Source organism: Nematolebias whitei, chromosome 10 (genome assembly GCF_014905685.2).
Source record: "Nematolebias whitei isolate Nwh7 chromosome 10, NemWhi1, whole genome shotgun sequence".
In the NCBI taxonomy this organism is placed as follows: domain Eukaryota; kingdom Metazoa; phylum Chordata; class Actinopteri; order Cyprinodontiformes; family Rivulidae; genus Nematolebias; species Nematolebias whitei.
The window spans coordinates 39,381,874-39,396,073 of NC_056507.1; the positions used below are offsets into that span (position 1 = coordinate 39,381,874).

The 14,200-nt window shown below is 42.2% G+C and overlaps 1 protein-coding gene across 1 annotated transcript in view; it reads right to left on the bottom strand.

Annotated features, from left to right (window-relative positions):
• LOC119416508 (SRSF protein kinase 2) overlaps positions 1–14,200 on the bottom strand; it is a 145,413-nt gene that overhangs the window by 39,324 nt on the left and 91,889 nt on the right. The window contains exon 6 of the mRNA XM_037683741.1: positions 6,418–6,583. Within this exon, the coding sequence (XP_037539669.1) occupies positions 6,418–6,583 (166 nt within the window). The remainder of the gene's footprint in view (positions 1–6,417; positions 6,584–14,200) is intronic.

Genomic DNA, 14,200 nt, shown 5'->3' on the forward strand with positions numbered 1-14,200 from the left:
AAAAATATTATTCAGATATATATCAACATCTGTCCAGAGGCATGTAGGGAAGTAAAATAAGGTGTTCTTTGCACGTTGGGCGGCTGTGGCTGAGTGGTTAGAACAGTCGTTCTCCAATGCAAGAGTTGGGGGTTCGAATCCACCAGCAGTCACATGCTGAAGTATCCCTGGGCAAGACACTGAACCCCTCGTTGCCTCCGATGTGTGTCCCATCGGTGTATGAATGTGATAAAGCTCTGATTAGTCTCTTTAGAATGATTTGTTCAATTAGCTTTGTAGAGATCTAGTAGAGTGCTGTATGAATGGGTAAATGAGGCACAGATTGTAGTGTAAAGCGCTTTGAGTATCTCCATAAGATAGAAAGGCGCTATATAAGGATAGTCCATTTACCATTTACCATTTAAGTTACAAGCTCATTAATCAAAGTATCATTTAAAGAATAAATTGAGTTGGGTTCAAACTTGTTGCCACTAAACATCATTTAGTTTTTTTATTTAAGCTGTAAGAAAATGATTCACTATAAAATCAGTTTATCAGAATCTTATTTTACAGACACGTCTTCCTGAATAGAGATTTTTTTCCAAATTGATATTTTGATTAATAAATGTTTTTACAGGGAAGAGACTCATTTAATTTCTTTAATTATTTGACACTTACGGTAATATAAATGCTCAAATTTAATTATTATTAAAACAGCCTACATGAATTAAATGACAGACTAAAGAGCTAAGCATGTGACAGCATCAAGATGCACGGCATCCTAAGGTTACCATAGTCAGTATTCAAAAACAGCCCCTTTTTTCAATTGTTGCTCCACTGAGAATGGCTATTTTTTATTGTTCATGTGCACACTCTTAAACGGAAGGTAATTTCTGGAACAAAAACCTCAGAGTTTCTCAGCTTGGAGTAAGTTAACTCAGTTTATGGACAAACTCAGAGTTTAATAAGCCTCCTTCCTGGATTAACATCCAAATGGATTTTGGATCTGACCTTAAGTGAAAAATAAAACCAAGCATAAATTTAACATCAACACATCCAAAGCTTTAGTCACTTGTTTCACTTTGATAATAAAAATGTTTTTTTATTTTTTTTATTATTTTACACCTGAGTCAATAAACATTTAATGATTTTTTGCAGGCTTAAAACACATCAATGACAAACATGTTAGGAAATGAAGCATGTTAAATCCTTTTTTTTTAAGTATTTATAAATGTGCACACACTATTACTAAGGTATTACATATTTTAAATAGATCTGCTGAAAGCTTTCATTGTGAACATATAAGTAAGAAAGAGTATCAAACTTAGTTGTCAGGTTTGTTCAACAGCTTCAACATTTTTAAAACACATCATCACTACATATTTTTAAATGGGCAAAAAACACATTTTTACCATAAAGGTCATGTGTATTCTTATGTTAATGTGAAAAAAAATACATGAACTTTTCTGTGTGTTCAATCAGGCTAATTCTTTCATGCTTTGAAAGTTGGTGGTTTTGTCTTTTACAAATGTAGAAATGTATAACTGGCTCCACAAGACTCGACTGGCTGATGTAAGTAGCAGACAGCTCATAACAAGGTTCAGCAAGAGGACAGGGTTCATGTTGAGTTTGTAGAGACTTTTTTATATAGATGGAAACTAATGAAAAGAACTGGAGAGGAAAGGCAAGAAAAACCTCTTTAATGTCAGAAAAAGGGAAGCAGCTGCTCATCTATGAATCCCTTTTTGTAACAAGAATTACATCATCAAATACCATTTTTAAGGGAAAAAAAGGACTTTGTTAGGTTTTTTTCAAGGCATTCAGTCTCTTGAATTTGTTGTAAATGTGAATTTCATATTAGGAACTTGAGTTGTTTTCCAGCCACACATTTCCCAGGTGTCACTTTTATGCAGAAGTCTAAATTATTATTAAAAATTAAACACAAAAGCAGACTTTATTGCCTGAGTTTATTTCTGACAAACCTGAATTATTCTCCATTATTTCAGTTTTAGTATTTCCATCCATACATCCATTATCTTTACCCGCTTATTCCATTTTGGGTCACAGGGTCACTGGTGCCCATGGCCAGCAATCACTGTGCGAGGGGCGGGGTACACCCTGGACGGATCGCAAGTCCATCACAGGGCCACATAGAGACAAACAACCATTCACTCTCTCACTCACACCTAGGGACAATTTAGAGTTACCAATCAGCCTAACATGCATGTTTTTGGTCTGTGGGAGGAAACTGGAGTACCCGGAGAAAACCCACGCATGCACGGAGAGAACATGCAAACTCCACCCAGAAGGCCCCTGGACCGGGGTTTGAACCAAGGACCTGCTCGCTGAAAGGCAGCAGCTCTACCAGTTGCGCCATCGTGCTGCCGTTTTAGTATTTCATGTTAAATAAATCAACTTTAGTGTAAATGTATGGTAACACAGCTAATTTAAAGCAGTTTCACTATTTAAGAATAACTTCTTGCTGATTTAGGCAAGAACTACAAACATACATGACCTTATTGTGTTCCGGGAAGATGGCTGGTGGCTTGCCGTTCACCTCTGTCTGTTTTGATTGTTTTTTTCTGTTTTTGTCATTTTTCTTCAGTGACATCAACTCACTGCTTGTTTATGATCACCAGCAACTTTTAAATATACAGTTATCTACTGCAAACCCGGCCTTGTTCGACCACTTTGATCGGGGCTCTGGACCCCCACCCCCTCTGCTTGTTGATGTCCCGGTTTACCTGAAGCATGCGGCGTTTCTGCCCGCCCGAAAACATTGCTCCAGGTGCCGTGGGAGACGTGCCGGCTGTCTCGTGAGGATTAAAGCCAGCTTCAAGCTCTCTGCTGCCTCGTCACCAGCTGCTGCTGACCATCAGACGTTAAACTGTCTATCCGGATGCTTCGCTGATCCACTCAATTCCAGCTCGCTCCAGGTGCCCGGGCCTGGCCGCGGCCGTGGTGGTTTCGGCCGTCTCCAGTGGAACTTAACCAACTCCGGAATGTCTGCTTTATCATCTCCTGCCGACCATCTGCTGGATATTCGCCTGTCCGGGTGCTTCACTGATCCTGCTGGGTCCTGCCTGATCCCCGTAGTCGAGCCTGGCTCGCGCCGTGGGCGCGTGCACAGTTGCGACGTTCTTTGGTCCTTGGAGGTGTGGTTCAAACTCCAGAAATCTGAAACAGCTGATCTGTGCTCAGAGCACAGCTTTTCCTTCAGCTACTGGTTCTACAAAGATTGCTCTGCTGAATGTGAGGTCGCTGACAAATAAAGCATTCATCTAAAATGATTATTTCTGCTCCAGTGGACAATGGACTGGACTTCATGTTTGTTACAGAGACCTGGCTCGTCCCTGGTGAGTTAAGTGTTTTTTCTGAACCTTTGCCAGTGGATTGTGCCTTTTTTAATGCTCCAAGGACTTCTGGTAGGGGTGGTGGATTATTAACAGTTTTTAAAAAGCTCTGGAACTGCAGACAGCTACAGGCTGTGACTTTTCAGAGTTTTGAACTGCTGTATTTTGAGCTGGGCCGCTCCAACCCAACACTGTGCTGCCTGATCTACAGACCACCCTCATGCAACAAAAACTTCATAAGTGAATTTTCTGACTGGAATACTGCTCAATTATGAAAGGGTCTTGATTCTGGGAGACTTTAATGTGCACGTTTGCTGTCCTGACAAGCCTTTGGTGCAGGAGTTTCTAAATCTGTTACAATCTTTCAACCTTGTGCAAAATGTTGTTAGTCCAACTCATCAACAGGGCCATACACTTGATTTAGTTCTGTCTCATGGTTGATCTGTGGTTAATCTGGAAATTGAGGATGCTATTGTTTCAGATCACAAACCCATTTCATTCCAAACCTCTGTTATTCATGAGTCTAAATCCCCCGCTCCAGCCAAGAGTTGTCGGATATTTAACTCTTCAACCGCTGCTCTTTTTTCCTCTGCATTCCTTACTGATGCTGCTTCAGTATTAGTATGCAGGAGCTGCTCAGTAGGCATGATGCGACCTGCTCTAAGATTTTAGACCTCGTGGCCCCGCTAAAAATCAGGCGACCAAAGCGGGCACCACATCCCTGGTTGAACGCGACCACTCGAGTGACCAAACGTCTATGCAGGAGAGCTGAACGCAAGTGGAAAAAGGACAAATTACAGGTTTCTTTTATTATGTTAAAAACATGTTTGAAAGATTATCAGAGCATCGTTAAATCTGAAAAGAACAAATACTTCTCCCAAATCATTGCTTCAAACAGTCATAATCCTCGTGTTCTTTTTAATACCGTAAATTCCATTTTAAACGTGCCTCGGTCTGCCAGCATGGAGGCCTCTGTTGACATCTGCAACGACTTTACCAGATACTTTGCTGATAAGGCAGAGTTGATTAGATCATCCATCCCCCAGTCCATAACTGACCCCTCTGTCTTTGTCCCTTGCTCAGCTGTCTTCAGACAGTGAGAACCCATTTCACTCCCATTTCTAAACAAAGTCGTTGGTCAGATGAAACCCTCTGGTTCCCCTGCTGACCCCATTCCTGCGTCGTTTTTCAAACAAGTTCTACCCACGATTGGACCCTCTGTTCTTACTAATATAAATAGTAGTATTGTGACAAGTGTGGTTCCCAATGTTTTCAAACATGCAGTAGTTCATCCGTTAATTAAGAAACCTGGACTTGACCCTTCGACTTGCTCAAATTTCAGACCAATCTCAAAACTTCCCTTCCTGTCCAAAATCCTGGAGAAAACAGTTTTCATTCAATTAAATAAGTTTTTGAATGAGAACAGAATCTTCGAAATTTTTCAATCTGGTTTTCAGCAACTCCACAGCACTGAAACAGCATTAGTAAGGGTTTGTAACGACATTATGATATCAAACGATTCTGGTCAATTTGTGGTACTTGTGCTCCCGCACCTTACTGCTGCTTTTGATACTGTTGACCACAGTATCCTTATATCACGGCTGGAACAGTGGGTTGGGATCACAGGTGCTGCATTAGAATGGTTCCGGTCATACCTAAGTGGAGAGAGTTTCTGTGTCAAGGTTGGTAATAATATATCTGCCTCATTACCTCTTTCTTGTGGGGTCCCACAGGGTTCGATTCTTGGACCCCTTCTGTTCTCACTTTATTTGCTCCCACTGGGGTCCATCCTGAGGAAACATGGTCTTTCATTCCATTGCTTTGCTGATGACTGCCAGATCTACCTGCCTGTGAAACCAGCAAGTGTTTGCTTTGTTCACCCTCTGTTAAAATGTCTGGACGACATTAAGGCCTGGATGGCTTCAAATTTTTTAAGTTTTAACAATGAGAAGACTGAAGTCATTGTCTTTAGCCCTAGCTTAACTGCCGCCACTGATCCTGTCAACCTGGACACTCTTCAGCCATATCTTAAGCAGTCTGGTAAAAATCTCAGGATGGTTTTAGACTCTGACTTCAAGTTTGACAAACAAATCAACTCTGTTCTGCAGAAAAGCTTCTTTCAACTCAGACAGGTAGCTAAGCTCAAGCCAGTGTTGTCCAGACCCGACCTTGAGAAACTAGTCCACGCCTTTGTCACGACCCGATTGGACTATTGCAACGCACTGTATGCTGGGATCAGCCAGGCCTCCATCTCACGTCTTCAGCTTGTCCAGAATGCTGCTACTCGGCTTTTAACCGGAACTCGTAGGTCTGAACATATTACACCAGTTCTGTCCTCTCTTCACTGGCTCCCTGTTCGTACGAGGATAGTTTTTAAAATTCTTCTGTTGACCTTCAAATGCCTAAATGGCCTCACACCCCTTTACCTCTCTGAGCTTCTGGAACCTTACGTTCCCTCTCGGACCCTGAGATCATCTGATCAGCTGCTTTTGGCTGTTCCAAAAACAAGACTGAAGCTCAGAGGAGATCGGGCTTTTTCAGTCATGGGCCCCAAACTCTGGAACAACCTGCCCCCCAACATCAGGCAGGCCACCGCCATTCCTCACTTCAAATCCCTGCTAAAAACACATTTGTTCTCTCAGGCATTTCATACAGTGTAAATTGATCTAGTGTTTTTTAATCTGTGACCCTATGTTTTAAATGCTTTTTATTAATTCTTCAGTTATTATTATTAGCGTATTGTATATATATATTTATATATTTTTCTTTAATTTACTCATTGATTGTTGTTGTTGTTAAGCACTTTGATAACAGGTTATGTTTTAAATGTGCTCTATAAATAAAGTTGACTTGACTTGACTTATCCTAAACCATTTTTTCATTCAACCTTTATTTATACAGATAAATCACATTGAACCTCGAGGACTCATTTACAAGAGACCTGTGAGACCGGTGAGACCTGAACTTTACACCTAAATGTAAAGATCAGTATTTGTTGCATACCCCCTTTCCTCGTGTTAAATGTACTTTAAAGCACATTTTCCAAACTAATTAGCTTGTCATTTGAATGTCTGTGTGTTGCTACCTGCTGAGCCAGATGGAGGCGGGGCTCCAGCTTTCTGCCACTCAGTTGCTTCCATTGCCATTCGCCTGACAAACACGTCATCTACACACATCAAGATGTTCTCGGGTTTGATGTCCGTGTGAATGATTTTACATTTTGCATGGAGGTAGTCCAGACCCTGCAGGACCTGCAAACACATTCAGTAAAGCAAAACAGTTTTAATTTTTTGTTTATATATAGAATATTTACTCCTTCTCTGCCCTTCATTCCTTTCATCTCTCTGGCCAAAAAATACCCTAATTAAGGAGTCAAGGTTTTTTTTATTGTCATTCACATCACATGTGGTACGTGAGGTAGAACGAAACTATGTACATAGGGTCCCAATTACATCCAACAAAAATACAAATTGTAAAGAAAAACGGTAACAAGATCCGACAAATGAACTAAGAATACACTACATTCACTAAACCAAGAATACACTAAGCACTAATAGTACAAAAACAATGTGCCAAACAACAGCAGCATGAACATGAGTCTGTGTGAGCAGATGAGGATTAATGAATACAGCAACATGAAATAAATCAGCAGCATGAGACCAGCATCATGGATAGTCAGCAGCACATATCAACAACCAAGTAGCATTGCAGTGATTTTTTTTTCTACAGTGATTATTCTAGTTAGAGATTCATGGGTCTAACAGCCTCAGGGTAGAAGCTGTTCCTCAGTCTGGTGGTTCTACACTTAATGCTCCTCAGCCTTCTGCCTGAGGGGAGTGGGGAAAAAGTGTGTGTGCTGGGTGAGTGGGGTCCTTCATGATACAGGTGGCTCTCTTCCTACATCTGGAGTTGTAGATGTCTGTGGTGGTGGGGAGGGTGACTCCAGTGGTCTTCTGTGCAGCCTTCACCACTCTCTGCAAAGCTTTTCTTTCTGCAGCTGTGCAGCCTCCATGCCACACATTGATGCTGGGGCACAGGATGCTCTCCACTGCACACCTGTAAAAGGGGGTGAGGACTGAGCTTCTCAGCCCACCTAGCCTCAGCCGCCTGAGGTAGTAGAGTCTCTGATGAGCTTTCTTGATCAGGCTGGCGGTGTTGTTGCCCCAGCTGAAGTTGTCATTCAGGTTCACACCCAAGTACTTGTAGCTGGAGACCACTTCCACCGCAGATCCCCTTATGTTGGGGGGTGGGTAGGTGTGTTAGTCCACGACCATCTCCTTCATCTTCTTCACATTGATGTGAAGGTTGTTCTTCTTGCACCAGCTCTCCAGGTGTTCCACCTCCTGCCTGTAGCTGGACTCATCGTTGTTTGTGATGCATCCAACTACTGCTGTATCATCTGCAAACTTTACAACATGACAGCCTGGATGGGTCAGTGCACAGTCATATGTTAGCAGAGTGAACAGGAGGGGGCTCAACACACAGTCCTGGGGGAAGCCCGAGGTGAGGGTTATTGTGGAGGAGGAGAAGTCGTGGATCTTCAAAGATTGTTGTATGTTGGTTAACAAGTCTAGGACCCAGCTGCATAGAGAGGAACTTAGTCCTAGTGTGATTAGTTTGTCCATCAGGGTCTGGGGAATCATGGTGTTGAAAGCAGATGTGAAGTCCACAAAGAGCATATGGATGTAGGAGTCCTTCTGCTCCAAGTGGATGAGAGCAGTGTGGACCACAGAGGAGATGGCATCTTCTGTTGATCGATTCTCGCAATATGCGTACTGGGGAGGGTCCTTATTGATGTTGGCTTTGATGTGGGTCATGACCAATTTTTCAAAGCATTTAGTGACTATCGGGGTGAGGGCTACCGGCCGATAGTCATTCAGGCCAGTCACTGTAGAGCTCTTTGGAACTGGGATAATGGTGACAGTCTTGAGGCAGGTGGGAACTGTTGCCAGAGTGAGGGAGGAGTTAAACATGTCGGCCAGCACCTTGCAGAACTGATCGGCACAGTCTTTCAGCACCTCCCCCAGGATGTTGTCCGGACCAGTTGCCTTGTGAGGATTAATCCTCCTGAAAGTACTCCTTACTTCTGCTGAGGTCATGCTGAGGAACTCTTATTCATGTGATAAAATGAGTCTGGTCTGGTGCTAAGTGGTCTGTTTGGGTCCTCAAAGCATGCATAGAATCTGTTGAGAGCATCAGGCAGTGATGGATGAGCACCAGTGACCCCCGCGACACAGAAAGGAAGAAGTAGGTAAAGATAATAGATGGATGGATAAACTAAAATTTGGTGAATTACTTGGTACATACACCAAGCACATACACGTTTTACTAGATCTTACCACCTTAAATTGCACATAAGGTCATTTACAAGTTTTTGACCAAAATTACTTGGTACATACACTAAGCACATACATTTGACTAGATCGTACCACCTTAAATTGCACATAATGTCATTTACAAGTTTTTGACCAAAACGGCCACATCTCATCTTTGTTTCTTTTCATAATAAGATGATCTGAGTGGGCAATAGTTAGCGGGACATGGAGTAACACGTGAATGCATGAGCTCCTTCGGGATGACAATATTTTAAGTTAAAACACAAACTCCAGCCGGCAGGTCAAGGGTGAATATGCAAAAGGTTAAAAAGCATTCTAAATGTATACTTTGAACTGAATAGCAGAAAAGCTTCAAGAGCCACAAAGCAGACTGAAACAGATGACCCAGACGAATCCTCTCAGACTTGAAGTGAAAATCCAGGTATGGCTGAAGAACTTCAGGCAGATATTTTAGTATCTCTAAAGGAGGACATTTCCAAAATTTTAAGAGGAGCTCAAGCATATGCTGTTGGATAACTTTGACCCTTTGAAGTTAAAGCTACAAGCGAAGCAAGTCAAAATATCTAGCAACATGGCCGCCATCCGGACTAAACATTAAAGCCGACATGCAAGACATGAAAGGTAGCCTATCATCATGGTCTGATGCGGTGACCACGCTTCAGGAGAGGACATGGAGGGGAGAATGAGATGGTGTAAGATTGCTGGCATCGAAAAACGTTTAGAGTCAAGCTCCCCACAATAGTTGCTAAAATTATTAAAGAAGTGCTGCAGATGGACTGAGACACAAGGATTGACCAATGACACAGTGTTTGCTGGTAGAAGATCAACCGACCAAGAGGGTCATGAGTGATCATCGCCAAGTTTCACAATGATGGAGATGTGATAAAAATCCTGTGGAGGGCCGGGGGTGAGTCCTGCTAAGCTAGGAAGAACCACAGGTCACCATCTTCCCAGACTACACAGCCAGCATTGCCAAAGCAAGAGCCGTGTGTATAGAGGTATGGAGGGTGCTGCAAGGCTGAAAGGAGTCCAGGATTAACAACAAAGTCCTTGCTCAATAATCCAGGTATACAACCCAAACATTTTTCAGTCAGGTCATCTGGACAGTGTCTTATTTTGTATTGAAACATTTCGCCTTAATTCCAGAAGGCTTCATCAGAATTCATCAAGGCTTCATATGTGTGTTTCATTGACTGATGAAGCCTTTAGAATCAAAGGCGAAACGTTTCAGCACAAACAAAAGAAACTGTCCAGATGACCTGACTGAAAAATGTTGGATTGTATACATGGATTATTGAGCATGGATTTTGTTGTTTTCAACCAGTTTGACACGACTGTCAACAAGGAAGACAGCCAGCAATGGAGGAAGGGGCGTGACAAAGAGACTATTTTAGCACCGACATAACTGGTTTGGTCCGCGTTTGGAGTAAGCTGTTGGGGGAAGAATCAGTTTTGTGTTGTGTTTCCTTGAATGACGAAGACTTCCGGATCGAAGGAGAAACATTTCAGCACACACAAAAAAAATGTCCAGATGACCTGACTGAAAAATGTTGGATTGTATACCTGAATAATTGAGCATGGACTTTGTTGTTTTCAACCAGTTTGACACGACTGTCAACAAGGAAGAGGGACAGCAACATGGAGGAGGGGGCGTACCAAAAAAACCATCTTAGCACCGACATAAATGGTTTATTCCAATTTGGAGTAAGCTGTTGGGGGAAGAATCTGTTTTGTGTTGTGTGTTAACTTGACTGACGAAGACTTCCGGATCAAAGGCGAAATGTTTCAGCACAAAAAAAAAGAAACTGTCCAAATGACATGACTGAAAAATGTTGGATTGTATACCTGGATTATTGAGCATGGACTTTGTTGTTTTCAACCAGTTTGACACGACTGTCAACAAGGAAGAGGGCCAGCAATATGGAGGGGGCATGCCAAAAAGACCATCTTAGCACCGACATAAATGGTTTGTTCCAATTTGGAGTAAGCTGTTGGGGGAAGAATCAGTTTTGTGTTGTGTGTTAACTTAACTGACAAAGACTTCCGGATCAAAGGCGAAATGTTTCAGCACAAAAAAATGAAACTGTCCAGATGACCTGACTGAAAAATGTTGGATTGTATACCTGGAATATTGAGCATGGACTTTGTTGTTTTCAACCAGGTTGACATGACTGTCAACGAGGAAGAGAGCCGGGAATGGAGGAGGGGGCGTGACAAAGAGACCATCTTAGCACAAACAAAACTGAATTGTTCCACTTTGGAGTAAGCTGCTGGGGGAAGAATCAGTTTTGTGTTGTGTGTTTCCTTGACAGATGAAGCCTTCCGGGTCGAAGGCAAAATGTTTCAGCACAAAGAAAAGAAACTATCCAGATGACCAGACTGAAAAATGTTGGACAGCATTCCTGGATTATTGAGCATGGACGTTGTTGTATTCAACCAATTTGACATGACTGTCAACAAGAAAGAAGTCCAGCAATGGAGGAGGAGGTGTGCCAAAGAGACCATCTTAGCACCAACATAAATGGTTTGTTCCACTTTGGAGTAAGCTGCTGGGGGAAGAATCAGTTTTGTGTTGTGTGTTTCCTTGACTGATGAAGACTTCCGGATAGAAGGCGAAATATTTCAGCACAAAAAAAAAAGAAACTGCCAGATGACCTGACTGAAAAATGTTGGATTGTATACCTGGATTATTGAACATGGACTTTGTTGTTATCAACCAGTCTGACACGGCTTTGAACAAGGAAGAGGGCCGGCAATGGAGGAGGTGGTGTGCCAAAAAGACCATCTTAGCACCAACATGACTGGTTTGTTCCACTTTGGAGTAAACTGTTGGGGGAAGAATCAGTTTTGTGTTGTGTGTTTAATTGACTGATGAAGACTTCCGGATAGAAGGCGAAAAGTTTCAGCACAAAAAAAAAGAAACTGTCCACATGACCTGACTGAAAAATGTTAGACTGTATAGCTGGATTATTGAGCATGGACTTTGTTGTTTTCAACCAGTTTGACAGGACTGTCAACAAGGAAGAGGGCCAGAAATATGGAGGGGGCATGCCAAAAAGACCATCTTAGCACCGACATAAATGGTTTGTTCCAATTTGGAGTAAGCTGTTGGGGAAAGAATCAGTTTTGTGTTGTGTGTTAACTTGACTGACAAAGACTTCCGGATCAAAGGCAAAATGTTTCAGCACAAAAAAATGAAACTGTCCAGATGACCTGACTGAAAAATGTTGGATTGTATACCTGGAATATTGAGCATGGATTTTGTTCTTTTCAACCAATTTGACATGACTGTCAACAAGGAAGAAGGCCGGCAATGGAGGAGGAGGTGTGCCAAAGAGACCATCTTAGCACCAACATAACTGGTTTGTTCCACTTTGGAGTAAGCAGCTGGGGGAAGAATCAGTTTTGTGTTGAGTGTTTACTTGACTGATGAAGACTTAAGGATAGAAGGCGAAAAAGTTTCAGCACAAAAAAAAGAAACTGTCCAGATGACCTGACTGAAAAATGCTGGATTGTATACCTGGAATATTGAGCATGGACTTTGTTGTTTTCAACCAGGTTGACATGACTGTCAACGAGGAAGAGAGCCGGGAATGGAGGAGGGGGCGTGACAAAGAGACCATCTTAGAACAAACATAACTGATTTGTTCAACTTTGGAGTAATATGTTGGGGGAATTATCAGATTTGTGTTGTTTGTTTCCTTGACTGATGAAGCCGTCCGGATCGAAGGCAAAACGTTTCAACACACAAAATAGAAACTGTCCAGATGACCTGACTGAAAAATGTTGGATTGTATACCTGGATCATTGAGCATGGACTTTGTGGTTTTCAACCAGTTTGACACGGCTTTGAACAAGGAAGAGGGCCGGCAAGAGAGGAGGGGGCGTGCCAAAGAGACCATCATAGCACCAACATAACTTGTTTGTTACACTTTGGTATAAGCTGTTCGGGGAAGAATCATTTTTGTGTTCTGTGTCAAAGCCTTCTGGATCAAAGTCGAAATGTTTCAGCACAAAAAAAAAGAAACTGTCCAGATGAGCTGAATGAAGAATGTTGGATTGTATACCTGGAATATTGAGCATGGATTTTGTTGATTTAAACTAGTTTGACACGACTGTCAACAAGGAAGAGAGCCGGGAATGGAGGAGGGGGCGTGATTAAGAGACCATCTTAGCACCAACATAACTGATTTGTTCCACTTTGGAGTAAGCTGCTGGTGGAAGAATCAGTTTAGTGTTGTGTGTTTCCTTGACTGATGAAGCCTTCCGGATTGAAGGCGAAATGTTTCAGCACAAAAAAAAGAAACTGTCCAGATGACCTGACTGAAAAATGTTGGACAGTATACCTGGATTATTGAGCATGGATTTTGTTGATTTAAACCAGTTTGACACGACTGTCAACAAGGAAGAGGGCCAGCAATAGAGGAGGGGGCATGCCAAAGAGACCATCTTAGCACTAACATAAATGGTTTGTTCCAATTTGGAGTATGCTGTTGGGGGAAGAATCAGTTTTGTGTTGTGTGTTACCTTGACTGACGAAGACTTACGGATCAAAGGTGAAATGTTTCAGCACAAAAAAAAAGAAATTGTCCAGATGACCTGACTGAAAAATGTTGGATTGTATACCTGGAATATTGAGCATGGATTTTGTTGTTTTCAACCAGTTTGACACGACTGTCAACGAGGAAGAGGGCCAGCAATAGAGGAGGGGGCGTGTCAAAGAGACCATCTTAGCATTAACATAACTGGTTTGTTCCACTTTGGAGTAAGCTGTTGAGGGAGGAATCAGTTTTGTGTTGTGTGTTTCCTTGCCTGATGAAGACTTTCGGATCAAAGGCGAAAAGTTTTAGAACAAAAAAAAGAAAATGTCCAGAGGACCTGACTGAAAAATTTTGGATTGTATACCTGGAATATTGAGCATGGACTTTGTTGTTTTCAACCAGTTTGACACGACTGTCAACAAGGAAGAGGTCCGGTAATGGAGGAGGGGGCGTGACAAAAAGACCATCTTAGCACCAACATAACTGATTTGTTCCACTCTGGAGTAAGCTATTGGTGGAAGAATCAGTTTTGTGTTGTGTGTTTCCTTGACTGATGAAGCCTTCCGGATTGAAGGCGAAATGTTTCAGCCCAAAAAAAAAAGAAACTGCCAGATGACCTGACTGAAAAATGTTGGATTGTATACCTGGATTATTGAACATGGGCTTTGTTGTTATCAACCAGTCTGACACGACTTTGAACAAGGAAGAGGGCCGGCAATGGAGGAGGTGGTGTGCCAAAAAGACGGTCTTAGCACCAACATGACTGGTTTGTTCCACTTTGGAGTAAGCTGTTGGGGGAAGAATCAGTTTTGTCTTGTGTGTTTAATTGACTGATGAAGACTTTCGGATAGAAGGCGAAAAGTTTCAGCACAAAAAAAAAGAAACTGTCCACATGACCTGACTGAAAAATGTTAGACTGTATACCTGGATTATTGAGCATGGACTTTGTTGATTTAAACCAGTTTGACACGACTGTCAACAAGGAAGAGGG